The sequence below is a fragment of the Aquarana catesbeiana genome, linkage group LG09 (assembly GCF_042186555.1).
Source record: "Aquarana catesbeiana isolate 2022-GZ linkage group LG09, ASM4218655v1, whole genome shotgun sequence".
NCBI classification, from domain to species: domain Eukaryota; kingdom Metazoa; phylum Chordata; class Amphibia; order Anura; family Ranidae; genus Aquarana; species Aquarana catesbeiana.
In genome coordinates this window covers 243,118,547-243,137,005 of record NC_133332.1, presented here as the reverse complement: position 1 = coordinate 243,137,005, position 18,459 = coordinate 243,118,547, and the positions used below count along the sequence as shown (strand labels likewise).

The window sequence follows — 18,459 nt, the reverse complement described above, 5'->3', positions numbered from 1 at the left end:
AGTGGGTGTCCCTTGACGTTAACTCCCTATACACATCAATGCCCCATGATGTCGGTCTCAGGGCAGTACAACGCTTTTTAACACAAGATCCTCTCATTAACCCAAAACAGGCCAACTTCATCATTGATTCAACACATTTCTGTTTGACACATAACTATTTTTCCTTTGACTCCAAATTCTAACTCCAAATTCAGGGCACAGCTATGGTCGCAAATTACTTATATATCTGGAATAACAACCCCTTCTCCAAAAACATTGTCTTTGTGGGACGCTAGATAGATGACATAATTATCATCTGGGACGGACCGATTCATCTATAACTGAATTTGTTACCCATTGTAATTCCAATGACTTAGGACTCTTTTACCTCCGTCTGCAGCCCGGACAGCCTGGCTTTCCTAGACCTGGAACTTCATCATACCACCAATACCATTTATGCTAAAAACTACACTAAGCCCACGGCAGGAAACTAATTTCTCCACTTTGACAGTTGCCATCACCCCAGATGGATTTCAAATATCCCTAAAAGCCAATTCAATCGCTTGAAACGCAATTGTACACATAATACAGATTACACCACACAAGATAACCTCCTCAAAACCAAATTTGAGGACAAAGGATACCTGTCAACCCTAGTAGATAAGGCCTTTGAAAATTTCCTAGATCACACATCTACCACCAATCTAAGAGATCCCACTCACTCCAAAGTAACTGCTTCCACTGAAATTCAAACAACTAGGTTCATTACACAATTCCATGCCTAACACAAAAAGATGGAAGGCATTTTCAAGAGACACTGGAATATACTACTGGAAGGTCCACTATTAAAACCAAGTCTTTCCAATGTACTTAAAATAGCATATCGAAAAGCCAAAGATAATAAGAGTCGCATAGCACCCAGTGAACTAAAAACTGCTAAAACCAAACCCACACCATCCCTCACATTCCTGTCCATCAAAGGCATGTACCAATGCAAAAAGCTACAATGTCTGACTTGTAGTTTTTTGACACACCGTCAATAAAGCTTTGTTACTAAAGGGAAAACCTATTCCTTAACCACTTGCTTACTGTGCACTTAAACCCCCCTCCTGCCCAGACCAATTTTCAGCTTTCAGCTGTCGCACTTTGAATGACAATTGCGCGGTCATACAACACTGTACTCAAATGAAATTTTTATCATTTTTTTCCCACAAATAGAGCATTCTTTTGGTGGTATTTAATCACAGCTGGGATTTTTATTTTTTGCTAAACAAACGAAAAAGATGGAAAATTTTGAAAATGGGCGGCACTGATGGGCACTTATGGGCACTGGTAGGTGACACTGATGGGCACTGATAGGTGACACTGATGTGCAGCACTGTTGTTGTGGCACTGATGTGGGCGCTGATGGGTGGTGATGTGGGCGCTGATGGGTGGCACTGTGGGCACTGATGGATGGCACTGTGGGCACTGATGGATGGCAATGTTGGCACTGATGGATGGCACTGTGGGCACTGATGGGTGACGCTGGTGGGCACTGGTAGGCGGCACTGCTGCCTATTGCTAGGTGTCACTGATGATCGCCGTGATCGGGACTGATGTCCCTCTCACGGCCGCCGGTGATAGGGTTTTTTTTCCTCCTCACGCTGTCAGCACGAGGAGAAAAAATAGCCGATTACCGGCTCTGTTTACATCACATAATCAGCTGTCATTGGCTGACAGCTGATCATGTGGTAAGGGGTCGGGACCGACCCCTTACTCTGATCTGTGATCAGGCGAGTCTCATAGACTCGCTGATCACTGAGCGCGCCGCGCGCAACCTGCAGGGGGCACGCAGGCCGTTCGTGCACGGGACGACGTCAATAGACGTCGTCCCGGCAATGTAGGTCCGCGCTGTTGCCGTCATTTGGCAATAGCGCGGATCTGAAGAGGTTAAATGAATTCCACAATTGCTCTTCTGAATTCATAGTTTACTGTGTAACCTGTCCATGTGGCCTACTTTATGTAGGCCGCACCATCCGAACCTTACGCAAAAGGTTCGGAGAGCACAAAAGGTCCATTGAGGGTGACTCTGACCTGACTATCCCCAAACATTTTAAAACCTTTCATCAGGGTTCCACTGCTGGACTTCGAGTTTAAGTTTTCGACCAGATATTCAGGTCTCTCCCTGTGGCAGAGCGATTCAAGCTTCTCTGCGAAAGGGAGACATTCTGAATTTATACTTTAGATACCCTCGCGCCTGGAGGCCTAAACGAGGGCATAGAGATCAACTCACTGCTATAACCAAGTTTTACCTAATATTCCAGCAAAATCTTTATAGTTAAAATAAAAATTAAAAACGAATAATTCCCTATATATTGTCAATCACTACCCCCAAACAAGTTATTATTATGTGCGTATTCATACACTTGTGCACATACATGAGTATGCACAAGTTGTGCATCTAGTGTGTGCACCTGCCTTTGAGTATGTGCCAATGTATAACTAAATATAATAATCCTCTTAATAAATAATTTTCCCATAATATATAGAGTAACACGGATTAAGTAGATGTATATATGCACACATATGCAAGTGTACATTTTTGTATGTGTATGTATAGAAATGTGTGTTTCTTCTGGTCTGTCGGAATAACCCCTCTCTCAATTATATATTCCTTCACAGTATCCCTATAGTCCTAGAGAAAATAACATAATCAACACATAGAATCATCCATAAGTAAGTACAATATATATAGGATAGTCTTTTTGTTCTGATTATTTGATCCTATAGACCGGTTTTCCCAATATGTCTCCCTACAGATACACGCATGTTAACAGTATATAAAAAAAAATAATGATTCATCCCATTGTATGTCTATATATATATATATATATATATATATATATATATATATATATATATATATATATATACACACATGTGTGTGTGCATACATGCACGTATGTATGTGTATCTGTATGCACACGTGTGTATGCATATATACATATCTATATAATAATAATTTTCATTTTTTAAAACAATTAATTTCATTAATTTTTCTTTTTCTCCTCTTATCATTATTCTCGTTATTATTTTTCTTCATCATTCTAGTTTATTGTAGATTAATTTATTCTCAGAAAATTGATTGGTTAATTGGTACACCAGGTGGCTAATCAATTAAACAATAGTTCCTATACTTTTATATACTATTGTTCATCTGCTTCATCTAATAATTAATTTTTAACTGTTATTCTAATTCAAATTTTTTATGGCAATCTCTCTTAATGTTAATAGCTTGTCTTTTTCAAATTATTAATTTTTTAATACAGACTTTTGTGTCCATTACATGCATCACCTTGTAGCCTCCCACCAGCAACCATCTGACACAGTGACGTCTGGCTGACAATTCTCCTCTGCGCCCACCACATCAAGCCTGGGACACCACCGCCGCCGCCAAGCTTGACAGGACTGCACTACACCAAACCAGGACTCCTGTGATACCTTTTGGTCGCTACCTAATGATGTGCACCCAAACAACTGCAATCTAGTGAGTGCAACTATTTGTGAATAAAGTGTACTTTTATAATTACTTCACTCAGATTGGCGTTGCTCTTTTGTCTTTTATGTTCCTATTACCAGAGTAACTTCTGCTCCTCAGCTAGCTGCCTTTCCAGTGTGGATCTCCAGACTTTCACAATCCCTGAGGTTATCATCCAGGACAAATGGACTTTTAACTTTGGATTACTCACATTAATTTGTCATTTTGTAATTGCCTTTACTTCCTATCCATGCTATATAATTGTGTACGGTTAAAAGGCTGACTTGCTTTTACCATATCCTAGCTTGTGTCTGGGAGTGCCCTGGTGCAACAAACATTGTTGTCCAACATGAATTGAGAATGTATGTCAAATGAAAGAATGTATATCAATAAGGAAATAGTTGTATATCTCTGGTCATCAAAGACAATGAACTTAAATTGACCATACCCTGTATATACAGTCACATCACAGACCGGCAGATAGGCTGGGGGGGAACGAAAAAAATCAGGGGATGCTGTAGATAGGTCCAATCGGACATTCACAGATGTAGTTAGAACTATATGAATTCCTCGATAAAAAAAAAACCCAAAAATATATAAGTATTTAAGCATCAGTAGCCCCCGCTAATGGTGAGGCATTTGAATTCCATTTAATAATGGAGCAGGAAAAAGAGAGGAGCTCCATATTACTGACTATGAATATATTGCATCAGGTATCAGCATCTCCAAACACGTCTCCCCAGTCGCCATGTCTGTCTGTCTGTGAGAATGGTGTTTAAATATCTGTGTCAAAATTAGTGGGTGCCACCCATCGAATGTCGATCAGCTGCATGTGGCTGTAGACTGCCCAGGACTCCAGGTTGCCCCCTGAGTCGCGCATGCGCCACGCCTCCCCATGGCACATGCTCGGCATACGTCACACGCACAGCAGAGTGACGCAATGCATCCACATGCCACCGGCACGGCCATATCTCTTTAGGAAGACGCAAACGGTCACCATGGAGACTAAGAGGAGTGAACCAGGCAGATGACGATGTGAGTCGCTCCTATAGAAAGCTCAAAAGAAAGAGTCTTTGCCATCCCGGGCACACATGTGTTACCGCATTAATATGTGAAAAGAAAAAACACAAAAACGAGATTTATGTTTTGATTAATAAAATATGTATGCATAAATATGTATATTATGTTTTATGGGGTGGCATAACACCATGTATTGTTTGGCTGCAAAGAGCAATAAAAAACAATCATAAATTCACCCCAAAGGAGTATAACTGCAAGTAGAGAAGGATCACAGTCAAATAAAGTCATGGCAGGGCGGTGGGGAATGCATGTGACAGCGTTGACATACAGAGAGCATCAAGACCAACGTATAGCCAAAACAATGTACATAGGCAGACACCATAGCCCATCAATCGCAAAAAAATAGAGAATAATATCATAAAGAGAAAATAGAGGGAAAGAGAGCAAAGAAATTGAGTTTCCAAGTAAACCAGGGCCTATATGTGCATGTACAGGGACAGAAAGAGCCAACAAAAGGAGCAAAAAAATAGAGAATAATATCATAAAGAGAAAATAGAGGGAAAGAGAGCAAAGAAATTGAGTTTCCAAGTAAACCAGGGCCTATATGTGCATGTACAGGGACAGAAAGAGCCAACAAAAGGAGCAAAATGAGATTGTTCAATTAGTTGAATAAGAAAGGAATATATCAATTCCATTCGCAGACTCTATACATGAGTCCATCAATATCATTACTTTTCCATCCCTCCTGAGGTAAAGCCCTCAAGAAAGGGCTTGAAGCAAACCACATCATTGAGTCCAGGGGGGTGTGTAACCCTCACAATATAAATCCAACGCAATTCACGTTGAAGGAGACTTTAATTCCAGTCACCTCCTCTTGGATTGGGATGGATACAATCCAAGATAAAAAATTTGGGGAATTTCATCTTCTTCACTTCACTAATCAGACACACGTGGCGACACTTCCTTATCCTCCTCTGCAGAGCGGGAGCTCCTCCCCCTGCCAACAGATTTGTGCAAATGTTTCTTGGGAACTGTGGCGCCTGCCTCCTTCTTGCTGCAGCGCGCCAAAACTGTAACGGAGTCCATTTTAAGGTCTGTTTTAACCCTTACAGCACTGACGGGAAGTGTCAAAAGACCAGGCTGATTCTTTCCTATGAGCATTGAGACTTGTTGGTTCTTCCCCACACTGATAGTACACACAACAAGTCTATAAGAAGGGTAAATGTTACTTGCTACCTTCCCACAGGGCCAGTCGAACTCCCGATGGAGCTGAAGCCGATTGCTATGGGCGACTGCTGCAAAGACAACACCTTAGCCCCACGCTGGGTGCCAAATGTAGCAGAATATCTAACCTCTTCCAGTCTAATGAGAACCTTTGAGGCCACAGACCGCTGACATCATTCAATATGTAGTGGGTTGTGCGGCATGGTGGGTGCAAAGATGGTGAAAGTCATTGGGCGCCAGACACTTCTTGGATGCAAAAGAGGTTTTATTTCTTTTAACAGTCCTTTTTATATTTTTGCAAGGGAAAGAGGGATAGGGCCAGGACACCCTTAAGTGGTTGCAATTTCAATAGGCAGACTCCAAGACTTCAATAGGAAGACAGCCGTACAGGGAAAGGCCCCAGCAAGGTTCCACTTCTACACGTGCAGGTTTGCTGTCTCCTATGGCAACAGTTTTTAACAGTTCCTAACAAAAAGTTCAACAATTCTCTCAACTTCACTACAATGTCCACTTGTAGCTCTTGAGCCCCTTGCTTTCCTAGTCTCTCACTGGATTCTCTGATTAACTGACTCTGAATCCCTTGGGCTCCTCAAGGCTTTTTGCGTTGGTATCTCCCTCAAGTGTCACCCATGATTCCCTGCTGAGTCCCTAGCTTGGCACTCCAGATACTCCTTAAGCTTCACCCCTGGCTTGACACACAAGGCTGCTCTGCAAGCTTCACCTCCGCTGGTTGGGTCCCTGACTTGATCACCGCTTGACGTTTCCCGATTCTCCACCGTGCCTGTTCAGTGAGAATGTTGCTCCAGTACTTGCTTCAGTTACTCACTGAGGTCCCTGGTAAAGGTGGTTGGTCCCTTAGTGGCGACAGCTTCCCTTCTACCTCCGACCACGACAGGTTCTCCGGCCGCCAGAACCGTCACGTTTGGTTGGACTGCAAGCCGCAGTCCCAACCCTGCACTGCCCCTGGATAGGCCCTCACACAGCCTGGCAGCCAGATGCCCCTGGATAAGCCCAATTTCCGGCCTAGCAGCCCAGAGCATACGACACACATCCATCCAGACGGCAGTTCGGGTGGCACAGAACATAGATCACCTGACTCCACTTGAATATATAGGTTCCCCCAGCAGGCTAAGGGATTCAAGAAAACCCCTGCTCATTGGCTGAGATATCCCATATAACCATAACTTGACCTTGAAATGTCCTTCTCACATCTAATGCCACCAAGTGCCTGGCCACCTAGTGGCAGAAGAGAAAAGTGCAAAAAGGCCAAACTTAGGGAGAAATCAATGGATCTCTAACAACTATCTACAGTAGCTACTCCTGACAAGGAATTTGATGAGGAGCTCCCTGACTAAACCCCAGGGTGCTACATACAAATCCTCTTTCCCCCCAATCCCCCCTCCCAGAACAAATCCTCTTCCTCCCAATTCCTGTCCTAGCACATATCCTCTCCCTGCACCCCCTTAAAATTCCTCCTATCGGCACAAATTATCTCCCCCTTCCAGCACTACCCTTCTCACCTACAATTTCCCCATCCCCTGCAAAACAAATCCTCCTAGCCCCAAGCACCCCTCTCACCACAACCTCCCCCCCAAACCCCCCTTCCCAGCATAAATCCCCTCCCCCAAGCACAAATCTCCCCCTACCCCTAAATCCCTCCTCCCAGCACAAGTACCCCCATCTCAGCACAAATCCCCCCATTCCTCTGTTTCAGGTCAAATCACCCCTCAAAAGCCTCCTCCCATCACAAATTCTTGACCCCCTTCTAACACAAATCCTCTTCCCTCTTTTAGCACAAATCCTTCTTTTACAAATCATCTTTCCTAGTACTACACCCCCCCCAATTACCCCTCCCAGCACAAATCGTCTTCCCCACCCGGCAGCAAAAATGCAACTCCACCCACCTAAAGCTTCCCTCCCAGCACAAATCCCCCCTCATCACAGGACAAATCCTCTGCCTCCTCCCACCAATTTTTCCCTCCAATTTCCCTCCACCCCTTCCCCCCATCATTATCCCCCCTCAATTCCCCTTCTAGCCCAACCCCCCTCCCCAAAATTCCCCCTTAGGGCTCTTTCACACGGGGGGCGGATCAGTAATGATCCGCCCCGTGAACACCCGCTTGCTCAGCGGGGATCGCTCCGCCGATCCCCGCTATGCAGGAAGATGACAGGTCTGTCGCTGCGCACTGTGCAGCGACGGACCTGTCAGAGCGCCGCTCTCCCCTATGGGGGATCGGATGATGACGGACCGTAGTGTCCGTCGTCACCCGATCCGATCCGAAAACGGATGGAAAAGTAGGGTTTTCCTCCGTTACACTTTTCGGATCGGAGCGGGTCGGATGTCAGCGGACATGTCACCGCTGACATCCGACGCTCCATAGGGATACATGTATGTCATCCGAAAACGGAAGGATGAAAAACGGACATACGGATCATCAGTGTGAAAGAGCCCTAACAGCAAAAGATCTCTTCCCACCTCTAGCACAGCCCCCCCAACAGTAAATCCTCTCCTTTCTCAAATCACATTACCTTTTTACATCTTCTTCCAGTTTGATAAATTATGGTCATTGGCTCTCACTACTAAAAAAAAATAATATAGCCTAGTGAATTAAACCTTATGGTCTGTCTTAAAGTTTATATATGCCCTTTGTGCTTCTTGGCTTCTTGACACACAAGCAGAATGTCGGGAGAAAAAAAAACAGCCCATATTCTGCCTGTGTGCATATCGGTCTGTCCGACACTACAGCTCAGTGAGGGTAGATCGTTGCGCTCACCTCGCATGACCTGACCTGAGCTTAGGTTGCATGAAAAAAAAAAAAACTGTAGTGTGTGCCAGGCTTTAGTCTACCTTTAGAGTTCCTTTATGTGTGTTTTCACTCTGAACATTTGTTAATATTTTACCAAGAGTAAAGATTATTTTGCAAAGACTAAAAGTTCCTTAGCAGCCTTTATTGCAAAGACACAGGACTGCTGTGAAAACAAAATGGCAAACCTCATCATCTGCAGTGTTCTGGTCACCGGTTCTAGCCGTGGAATTGGCCTGGAGTTAGTGAAGACTTTTCTCAACAAACGGAATCCACCAGAACATGTCTTTGCAGCATGTCGGAATCCAGAAACAGCTCAGGAACTCAAATCATTGACCTCCAAACACTCAAAACTTGTGATTGTCAAGATGGATGTAACAGACAAAGCCAGCATTGAAGATGCCTACAGTGTGGTAAAGAAGACCCTGAAAGGACGTGGACTGAACTTACTGATCAATAATGCTGGTATTGCTATCTTCCACTCAGCTAATGAAACTACAGCAGAGGACATGATGAGAGTTTATGAAACTAATACGGTAGGACCAATGCTGCTTACTCAGACATTTGCTCCCTTGCTGAAGAAAGCCGCACAAGAAAATCCTAATGAAGTAATGAGCTGCAGCAAGGCTGCCGTGATCCACACATCCAGTAGTTTAGGGTCTATATCAAGCACCACACATTTGTTTCCAGATGCTCTTATAGAATACCGCTGCAGCAAGACAGCGCTGAATATGTTAACACGATGTCAGGCTGAGGCCTACAAATCTGATGGGATTATTGCTGTAGCTTTCGAACCTGGCTGGGTCCAAACTGACATGGGTGGTCCAAAGGCTCCACTGAAGCTGCATGAGAGCGTGGGGGGGATGATGGAAGTGTTTGACACCCTGACAGACAAACACAATGGAATGTTCCTGGACTATACAGGACTGACTTTACCGTGGTGAGCTGGAAGTCTGTTAGTGTCAATAGAAATTGTACGATCTGTACTACAGATTCATGTAATTCTGAATGTAGACCTCAGCAATTTTAGAGGGGTTTTTGTGAAATGATGACATCATTTTTTTAAAAGTTGAAAACTGCAGCTGGTCGCTAATCATTAAAAAATAAGCCACAAAAGACTATAAGATATATATGTGTCCTGTCACTTTTTTTGATCCATTTGAGCCATTTATTAACCATGAGTGAAAGAAAAGTTTGTGTTATCATTCATATTCTCTGAAAAATAGCCAAGAAATCATAAATTCTGCCAGAGTATGTAAACCTATGAGCACAACTGTATGTGTTCTGTCACTTTTTTTGATGAACTGCACAGGAACATTCTAACGGTAAGGGAATATCAGACCCAAGTGAGGTTTGCGTGGGCTGACTTTTTAGAGAAAATCAGACTGGTCACTGGTGAATGCTGATTGGTTGGTGTTGGGGGCTAGTTGGTGCTTCACGCTGGTTGGTAATGAGTGTTGGCTGGTGGTAGGTGCTAGATGAGGGTAGGTGCTAGATGCAGGTGGATGCTGGTTGCTGATAGGTGGTAAGAATGCTGGTTGGTAGTTGGTGGTGGTTTTTGTTGGATGCTGGTTGATGGTAAGCGCTGTTTTGTAATGGATGCTGGTTACTAGCAAGTGCTGCTTTGTAATGGATGCTGGTTGGTGGTAGCTACTAATTAGTGCTAGATTCTGGATTGTAATGGATGTTGGTTGGTGGCGAATACTGGTTTGTGATTGATTCTGGTAGGTGGTGGGTGTTGGTTGGTGGTGGATGATGGCTTGTGATAGGTGCTTGTTGCTGATAGATCCGAATAACCAAAAAGTATAGCGCTGCCCCCTTAAAAAAACTAAACATATGTGGTAGAAATATAAAATTTTATAACTTGCGCTTATGCTAACGTGAAATTAATGGATATGAAAATTATTATAATGATGAATAAAAGGTATAGGTGCTACAACTCTAAATCTAAATATTCAATTCAACATATACATACTCAAAAAGTGCGCAATCCTAAACAATGTATATTCAAATAAATGAAAAATGAAAAAAATCCTATATTATCCACTTCCAGTCCAAGAACGTCATATGACGTCTTTGACTTTCATTGGTGATATCTGAATAATGCCTGCAGCTCCAGGCATCATTCAGATATTTACTTTTTCAGCCAGCAATTCTGTGCACCTTAAGAATGATTCAGCTGCTTGATCGTTCTTACAGGCAGCGGGAGAGGACATACCCACCTCCTGCCGCCCTCTGGAGCTTCTCCCAGTGCTTCTCCCACGTCGTCTGTACAATCAGCGACCCGGAGAAAGAATCTGCCGCATAAAGAGCATAGAGATTTCCGGTGACCAGATGGGCACCAGTCATCTCTATGACCGTTGAAGGCCCGGGCGCGACGGTATGACGTCATGTCCAGGGTGCGGATGTAAACAAAGCCGAGATCTTGGCTAGAAAGAATCAGAGCTGTCTTTTTTTTTTCTTTTGATCTGATGCTTTCCAGTCTGGAGGAGAGATGTGGGGTCTATACATCTCTCCATAAAGAGGACCTGTCACTCACCATTCCTATTACAAGGGATGTTTACATTCCTTGTAATAGAAATAAAAGTGATCAAAAAATACATTTAAAGAGAAAGTGTAAAAGTAAAAAAAAATAAAGTAAAATTAACAATAAAAAATGTTTTTTTAAAGCGTCCTGTCCCTATGTGCTCGCGCACAGAAGCGAACGCATAAGTAAGTCGCGCCCACATATGTAAACGCCATTCAAACCGCATATGTGAGGTATCGCCGCATGCATTAGAGTGAGCGCAACAATTCTAGCACTAGACCTCCTCTGCAACTCTAAACTGCTAACCTGTAAAAAAAAAATGAAAGCGTCGCCTATGGAGATTTTTAAGTACCAATGCTGGACGCAATTAAAACTTTTTTTTTCCCCAAAAAAACGCGTTTGAAAAATTGTTGTGCAAATACTGTGTGACATAAAAAGTTTCAACAACTGCCATTTTATTCCCTAGGGTGTCTGCTAAAAAAAAATGTATAATGTTTGGGGGTTCTGAGTAATTTTCTAGCAAAAAATATGATGATTTTTACATGTAGGAGAGAAGTGCCAGAATAGGCCCAGTACAGAAGTGGTTGATAAAGACCACATTATATAATCAAATAAATGTCCATATGTGTTCTCAGTGCAAAGAATGGATATCCGTGCTCTTAAAGCGGAGTTCCACACAAAAATGGAACTTCCGCTTTTCGGAACCCTCCCCCCCTCCGGTGTCACATTTGACACCTTTCAGGGGGGAGGGGGGTGCAGATACCTGTCTAAGACAGGTATTTGCACCCACTTCCGGCATAGACTCCCATGGGAGTCTATGCCTCTTCCCGTCCCCACCGCGCTGTCTCCTGGGAACACACAGCTCCCAGGAGAGAGCGGGAACCACTTGGGACGCGCAGCGCGACTCGCGCAAGCGCAGTAGGGACCCGGGAAGTGAAGCCGCAACGCTTCACTTCCTGATTCCCTCACCTAGGATGGCGGCGGCAGCTGCCGAGAACCGAGCGGGTTCTCGGCGTCCCCTGCCGACATCGCTGGACCCTGGGACAGGTAAGTGGCCATGTATTTAAAGTCAGCAGCTGCAGTATTTGTAGCTGCTGGCTTTTAATTTTTTTTTTTTTTGGCGGTGTGGGTGAACCCCCGCTTTAAGCAGTGTATTCTCTTACAGCAAAGGGAAAATTAAAGCCTCTTACCAGAAAGGATGGATCCCAGATTACAGGGATCAAACATATTTCATAGCAATGAAACCACCTGCGATATTCCACTCTGTGGGCTCCAATACGAGACCCCCCTCCCGCTGAAATGATCACTTCACCAAAGCTTGGGAATGCTTTTCAAATGATTCCGCCTCCACCGATAATTCTGCTTAATGCTCTCCAGCGTCACACAACAGGTGATCACAGCCGGCGCCTTCACAGGATTTCCTCCACTTTCTAACAAACCACCCAAACTGGTCAGCCTCTCTCCACAGCACGAAGTGTCATTTCTCTTAGCGGTCTAGTTTCTACTCTTTGCACGAGTCGCATCTCATATGTAGTGGAAACCCCATATATGAATGCGAATCACCTAAATGCTGTATTCAACTTATGCTGTTGAAATCCTAATTTAAGAACTGGTATATAACTCAAACAAAATAAGTATATTGCAAATGTGATATATATAGCACATAAGCAAATATATACAGGTATATGGTATAATCGTACTTCAAAGAACACCATAAGACTGCAAAGTGCCCTATGTGCAATATGAAATGAACTGAGCATGTGATAAAAAACAATTTCTTATATATACAGCGTATAGTGAATGATGGCAAGAACCTCCATACTGTGAATATAAAGTCAATACAAAAAAAAGTCTCTCCAACTCTAAAATATGATGAAATAAACTCTGTGTTATGAAAAACAGTCAATGCTCATACGAATATGTATCCAATAACACTGAACCATGTGATAGCCACCAGAAGCAATCATATGCATACCTCCCAACTTTTAAACTTGAAAATGAGAGACATTTAAGGGGGGCAGAAGCCTGCGGCGCATAAAGCAAAAAAATGGGTGTGGCCAAACTACATTGGGCTACGCCACAATTGTGTGCAGTTCACACGGTTGTGCTGTGGTGATGTTGATTTTTAGGGGTTAAAACATAACGCCTTCCCACTACCCATCATTCACCCTCTGAAAAGCGATCTACTGCAAATTGCTCTTCAGAGGATGACACCAGTTTAAATGAGCACCTACTTCCCGTGACAGGCCAAAAGTGAGAGTTCCAGGGTTAGGACAAACCATAGAACACTTCCGAGGGATTATATTGGTCAGCTCTGTGTGTGCAGGAAGTGGGGCTGGGGGTGGTGACCACCTGCGCACAGCTAATCCACTCCCGAGAACTCAGATGGCTCTAGGGCAGCACTGCAGTGGCATCTGACAGACAGAGAGGCGGCAGACAGAAGGTACACGGGGGACCGGGAGGAGGGAGTGTAAGCTAGCGCACCCCCTGGACAAGTCACTGGAACCAAATTCTGGGACTGGGACTCAGCCATGATTCGCTGGGACTTACAGCAAATCCTGGGACAGTCCCAGCGATGGTTGGGAGGTATGTCCTATGTGCTCACCTCCATGTTAGACCTCAGAGGGTCACTGCAAATCCACTGGTATGGGATATCGTCTGCTTCACCAGCTGCTTCTACTTCAATAAGATGGATCTTCCAGAAAACAAGGCAACCATTAACTGGTAATTGTGCGGTCATGCAATGTTGTACTCAAAATTTATGTCCTTTTTTCCACACAAATAGAGCTTTCTTTTGGTTGTATTTGATCACCACTGGGCTTTTTATTTTTTGCAATATAAACAAAATAAAAAAATTGAAAATAAACCCCAATATTTTTTACTTTTTGTTATAGGAAACATCGAAAAAAATAAAATTTTGTCTAAAATTTTGACCAAAATGTATTCTGCTACATGTCTTTCTTAAAAAAAATCTCAATAAGCATATATTGATTTGTTTGCGCAAAAGTTATAGTGTGTACAAACTACGGTATACTGTAAATACTGGAATTTACGCAGCTTTCACTTTCTGATTGTCTATCACATTTCTTAAGGTGCTAAAAGTGTAAGAGCAGTACAACCCACCCCCCCAAAAAAATTACCCCTAATAAAATATAATATAATATAATATAATATAATATAATATAATATAATATAATATAATATATAATAATATATTTTATTCTTCTTTTTTTTTTTCTTTTTTTTTTTTACACAAAGGTGTCATTTAAATGATATATTACTCACCCATGCCATGGGTATATGTGGAATTACACCCCAAAATACATTCTGTTGCTTCTTCTGAGCATGGGGATACCACATGTGTGAGACTTTTAGGGAGCGGCCTAGCCACGTACGGGTGCTGAAAACCAATCACCGCCTTCAGGATTTTAAAGGGCGTAAATTGTTTATTTCCTCACTACCTATCACAGTTTTGGAGGCCCTAAAATGCCATGACTAGGGCAGATCAGAGCTCACCTCCATACTTAAAAGGGTTGTAAAGCTCCATGCATTCTATTAACAAGGGCAGGTCCAAGTCGCTCCCTATTATGTCCTTCCTACGCAGGCTGGTACAATTATCCCTGCAGAATCAGTTCAATGTGCACTGCACATACATTCCGGGCAAGTGCAACGTCACAGCAGACACACTGTTCCGTTTTAACTTCATTTAATTTTTCCAGCAGAAACCCGGAGCCGACCCAACGTCATCTCTTATCCTACCTTGGTCTCAGCTGACATTGGATTAAAACAGCACCTTCACAGCGCAACCCAGCTCATCAATCAATCCTTATCCCGCAACAAACTTAAGGCCTACCACACAGCTTGGAACGCCTTCTGCAAGTTTCTGGCATCCTGCCCGGCGGCAACGTCAACAGACACTAAGCACGTACTAGCTTTCATTTCATAGTGCCACACTTAATTGGCTCCATCACACAATACCATCAGACTATACTTAGCCGGCATCAGACACTTCCTGGCCTGACAGCATCCCGCAAAGCCATCCTTGTTCGCAACCCATGCGATCCGAGCCATCCTATGTGGCATTCAGAAGCAGCAGCCCATAGCTAACTCCAAACGCTTGTCTATCACGAGTACCATCTTCAGAGACATGTCGACCATCCTCTCTTGTTCCCCATTTGGCTTTCTTCCCAGCTTGGTCATTCAAGTGGCCATCTACCTGACCAACTATGGTTTTTGCAGCCTAGCGAGTTTACCTGTAATAGCCCTGCCAGCCAGGTACTGTGTAGATGTCACCTGGCTCACTTCCAAGATCATTCCTACCTCCATCTCACAGTATCCAAAACCCAGCAATCAGGCCCTGGGGTCGACATCCATCTTTTCAAGAGAAACAACATCTGGTGCCCAGTAGTGATTAGGGATGAGCCGAACACCCCCCTGTTCGGTTCGCACCAGAACATGCGAACAGGAAAAAAGTTCGTTCGAACATGCGAACACCGTTAAAGTCTATGGGACACGAACATGAATAATCAAAAGTGCTAATTTTAAAGGCTTATATGCAAGTTATTGTCATAAAAAGTGTTTGGGGACCTGGGTCCTGCCCCAGGGGACATGGATCAATGCAAAAAAAAGTTTTAAAAACGGCCGTTTTTTCAGGAGCAGTGATTTTAATAATGCTTAAAGTCAAACAATAAAAGTGTAATATCCCTTTAAATTTCGTACCTGGGGGGTGTCTATAGTATGCCTGTAAAGGGGCGCATGTTTCCTGTGTTTAGAACAGTCTGACAGCAAAATGACATTTTGAAGGAAAAAATTCGTTTAAAACTACCCGCGGCTATTGCATTGCCGACAATACACATAGAAGTTCATTGATAAAAACGGCATGGGAATTCCCCAAAGGGGAACCCCGAACCAAAATTAAAAAAAAAATATGACGTGGGAGTCCTCCTAAATTCCATACCAGGCCCTTCAGGTCTGGTATGAATATTAAGGGGAACCCCGGCCAAAATTTAAAAAAAAAAATGACGTGGGGTTCCCCCTAAATTCCATACCAGACCCTTCAGGTCTGGTATGGATTTTAAGGGGAACCCCGCGCCAAAAAAAAAAAAAAAAACGGCGTGGGGTCCCCCCAAAAATCCATACCAGACCCTTATCCGAGCATGCAACCTGGCAGGCCGCAGGAAAAGAGGGGGGGACGAGAGTGCGGCCCCCCCTCCCTCCTGAACCGTACCAGGCCACATGCCCTCAACATTGGGAGGGTGCTTTGGGGTAGCCCCCCAAAACACCTTGTCCCCATGTTGATGAGGACAAGGGCCTCATCCCCACAACCCTGGCCGGTGGTTGTGGGGGTCTGCGGGCGGGGGGCTTATCGGAATCTGGAAGCCCCCTTTAACAAGGTGACCCCCAGATCCCGGCCCCCCCCCTGTGTGAAATGGTAAGGGGGTACATAAGTACCCCTACCATTTCACGAAAAAAGTGTCAAAAATGTTAAAAATGACAAGAGACAGTTTTTGACAATTCCTTTATTTAAATGCTTCTTCTTTCTTCTATCTTCCTTCATCTTCTGGTTCTTCTGGTTCTTCTGGCTCTTCTGGTTCTTCCTCCGGCGTTCTCGTCCAGCATCTCCTCCGCGGCGTCTTCTATCTTCTTCTCCTCGGGCCGCTTCTTCTCTTCTGTTCTTCTTCATTTTCTTCTCCGGGCCGCTCCGCAATCCATGCTGGCATGGAGGGAGGCTCCCGCTGTGTGACGGCGCTCCTCGTCTGACAGTTCTTAAATAACCGGGTGGGCGGGGCCACCCGGTGAACCCCGCCCCCCTCTGACGCACGGTGACTTGACGGGACTTCCCTGTGACGTCACGGGGAATGCCACAGGGAAGTCCCGTCAAGTCACCGTGCGTCAGAGGGGGGCGGGGCCACCCGGTGACCCGTTATTTAAGAACTGTCAGACGAGGAGCGCCGTCACACAGCGGGAGCTTCCCTCCATGCCAGCATGGATTGCGGAGCGGCCCGGAGAAGAAAATGAAGAAGAACAGAAGAGAAGAAAAGAAGAAGAGAAGAGCGGGAGCCTCCCCCCTATGCCATGGGTGCGGAGCGGCCCGAGGAGAAGAAGATAGAAGACGCCGCGGAGGAGATGCTGGACGAGAACGCCGGAGGAAGAACCAGAAGAGCCAGAAGAACCAGAAGAACCAGAAGATGAAGGAAGATAGAAGAAAGAAGAAGCATTTAAATAAAGGAATTGTCAAAAACTGTCTCTTGTCATTTTTAACATTTTTGACACTTTTTTCGTGAAATGGTAGGGGTACTTATGTACCCCCTTACCATTTCACACAGGGGGGGGGGCCGGGATCTGGGGGTCACCTTGTTAAAGGGGGCTTCCAGATTCCGATAAGCCCCCCGCCCGCAGACCCCCACAACCACCGGCCAGGGTTGTGGGGATGAGGCCCTTGTCCTCATCAACATGGGGACAAGGTGTTTTGGGGGGCTACCCCAAAGCACCCTCCCAATGTTGAGGGCATGTGGCCTGGTACGGTTCAGGAGGGAGGGGGGCCGAACTCTCGTCCCCCCCTCTTTTCCTGCGGCCTGCCAGGTTGCATGCTCGGATAAGGGTCTGGTATGGATTTTTGGGGGGACCCCACGCCGTTTTTTTTTTTTTTTTTGGCGCGGGGTTCCCCTTAAAATCCATACCAGACCTGAAGGGTCTGGTATGGAATTTAGGGGGAACCCCACGTCATTTTTTTTTTTTAATTTTGCCCGGGGTTCCCCTTAATATCCATACCAGACCTGAAGGGCCTGGTATGGAATTTAGGGGGACTCCCACGTCATTTTTTTTTTTTAATTTTGGTTCGGGGTTCCCCTTTGGGGAATTCCCATGCCGTTTTTATCAATGAACTTCTATGTGTATTGTCGGCAATGCAATAGCCGCGGGTAGTTTTAAATGAGTTTTTTCCTTCAAAATGTCATTTTGCTGTCAGACTGTTCTAAACACAGGAAACATGCGCCCCTTTACAGAAACACTATAGACACCCCCCAGGTACGAAATTTAAAGGGATATTACACTTTTATTGATTGACTTTAAGCATTATTAAAATCACTGCTCCTGAAAAAACGGCCGTTTTTAAAACTTTTTTTTGCATTGATCCATGTCCCCTGGGGCAGGACCCAGGTCCCCAAACACTTTTTATGACAATAACTTGCATATTAGCCTTTAAAATTAGCACTTTTGATTTCTCCCATAGACTTTTAAAGGGTGTTCCGTGGCATTCGAATTTGCCGCGAACACCCCAAATTGTTCGCTGTTCGGTGAACTTGCGAACAGCCAATGTTCGAGTCGAACATGAGTTCGACTCGAACTCGAAGCTCATCCCTAGTAGTGATATTCGACTGCTTACT

The 18,459-nt window shown here is 44.4% G+C and overlaps 1 protein-coding gene and 1 long non-coding RNA gene across 2 annotated transcripts; both read left to right on the top strand.

The window, feature by feature from the left end:
* The first annotated feature begins 273 nt into the window (after positions 1 to 273).
* Positions 274 to 3,559, top strand: LOC141108448 (uncharacterized). The gene is made up of 2 exons (XR_012236069.1): positions 274 to 2,697; positions 3,291 to 3,559. It is a non-coding gene; the product is annotated as an uncharacterized lncRNA (long non-coding RNA).
* A 4,893-nt stretch (positions 3,560 to 8,452) lies between these two features.
* On the top strand, positions 8,453 to 9,675 carry LOC141108447 (C-signal-like). Its single transcript, XM_073600061.1, has one exon. The coding sequence runs from the start codon at positions 8,727 to 8,729 to the stop codon at positions 9,489 to 9,491; it is 765 nt and encodes a 254-aa protein (XP_073456162.1). The 5' UTR covers positions 8,453 to 8,726; the 3' UTR covers positions 9,492 to 9,675.
* Positions 9,676 to 18,459: the final 8,784 nt, after the last annotated feature.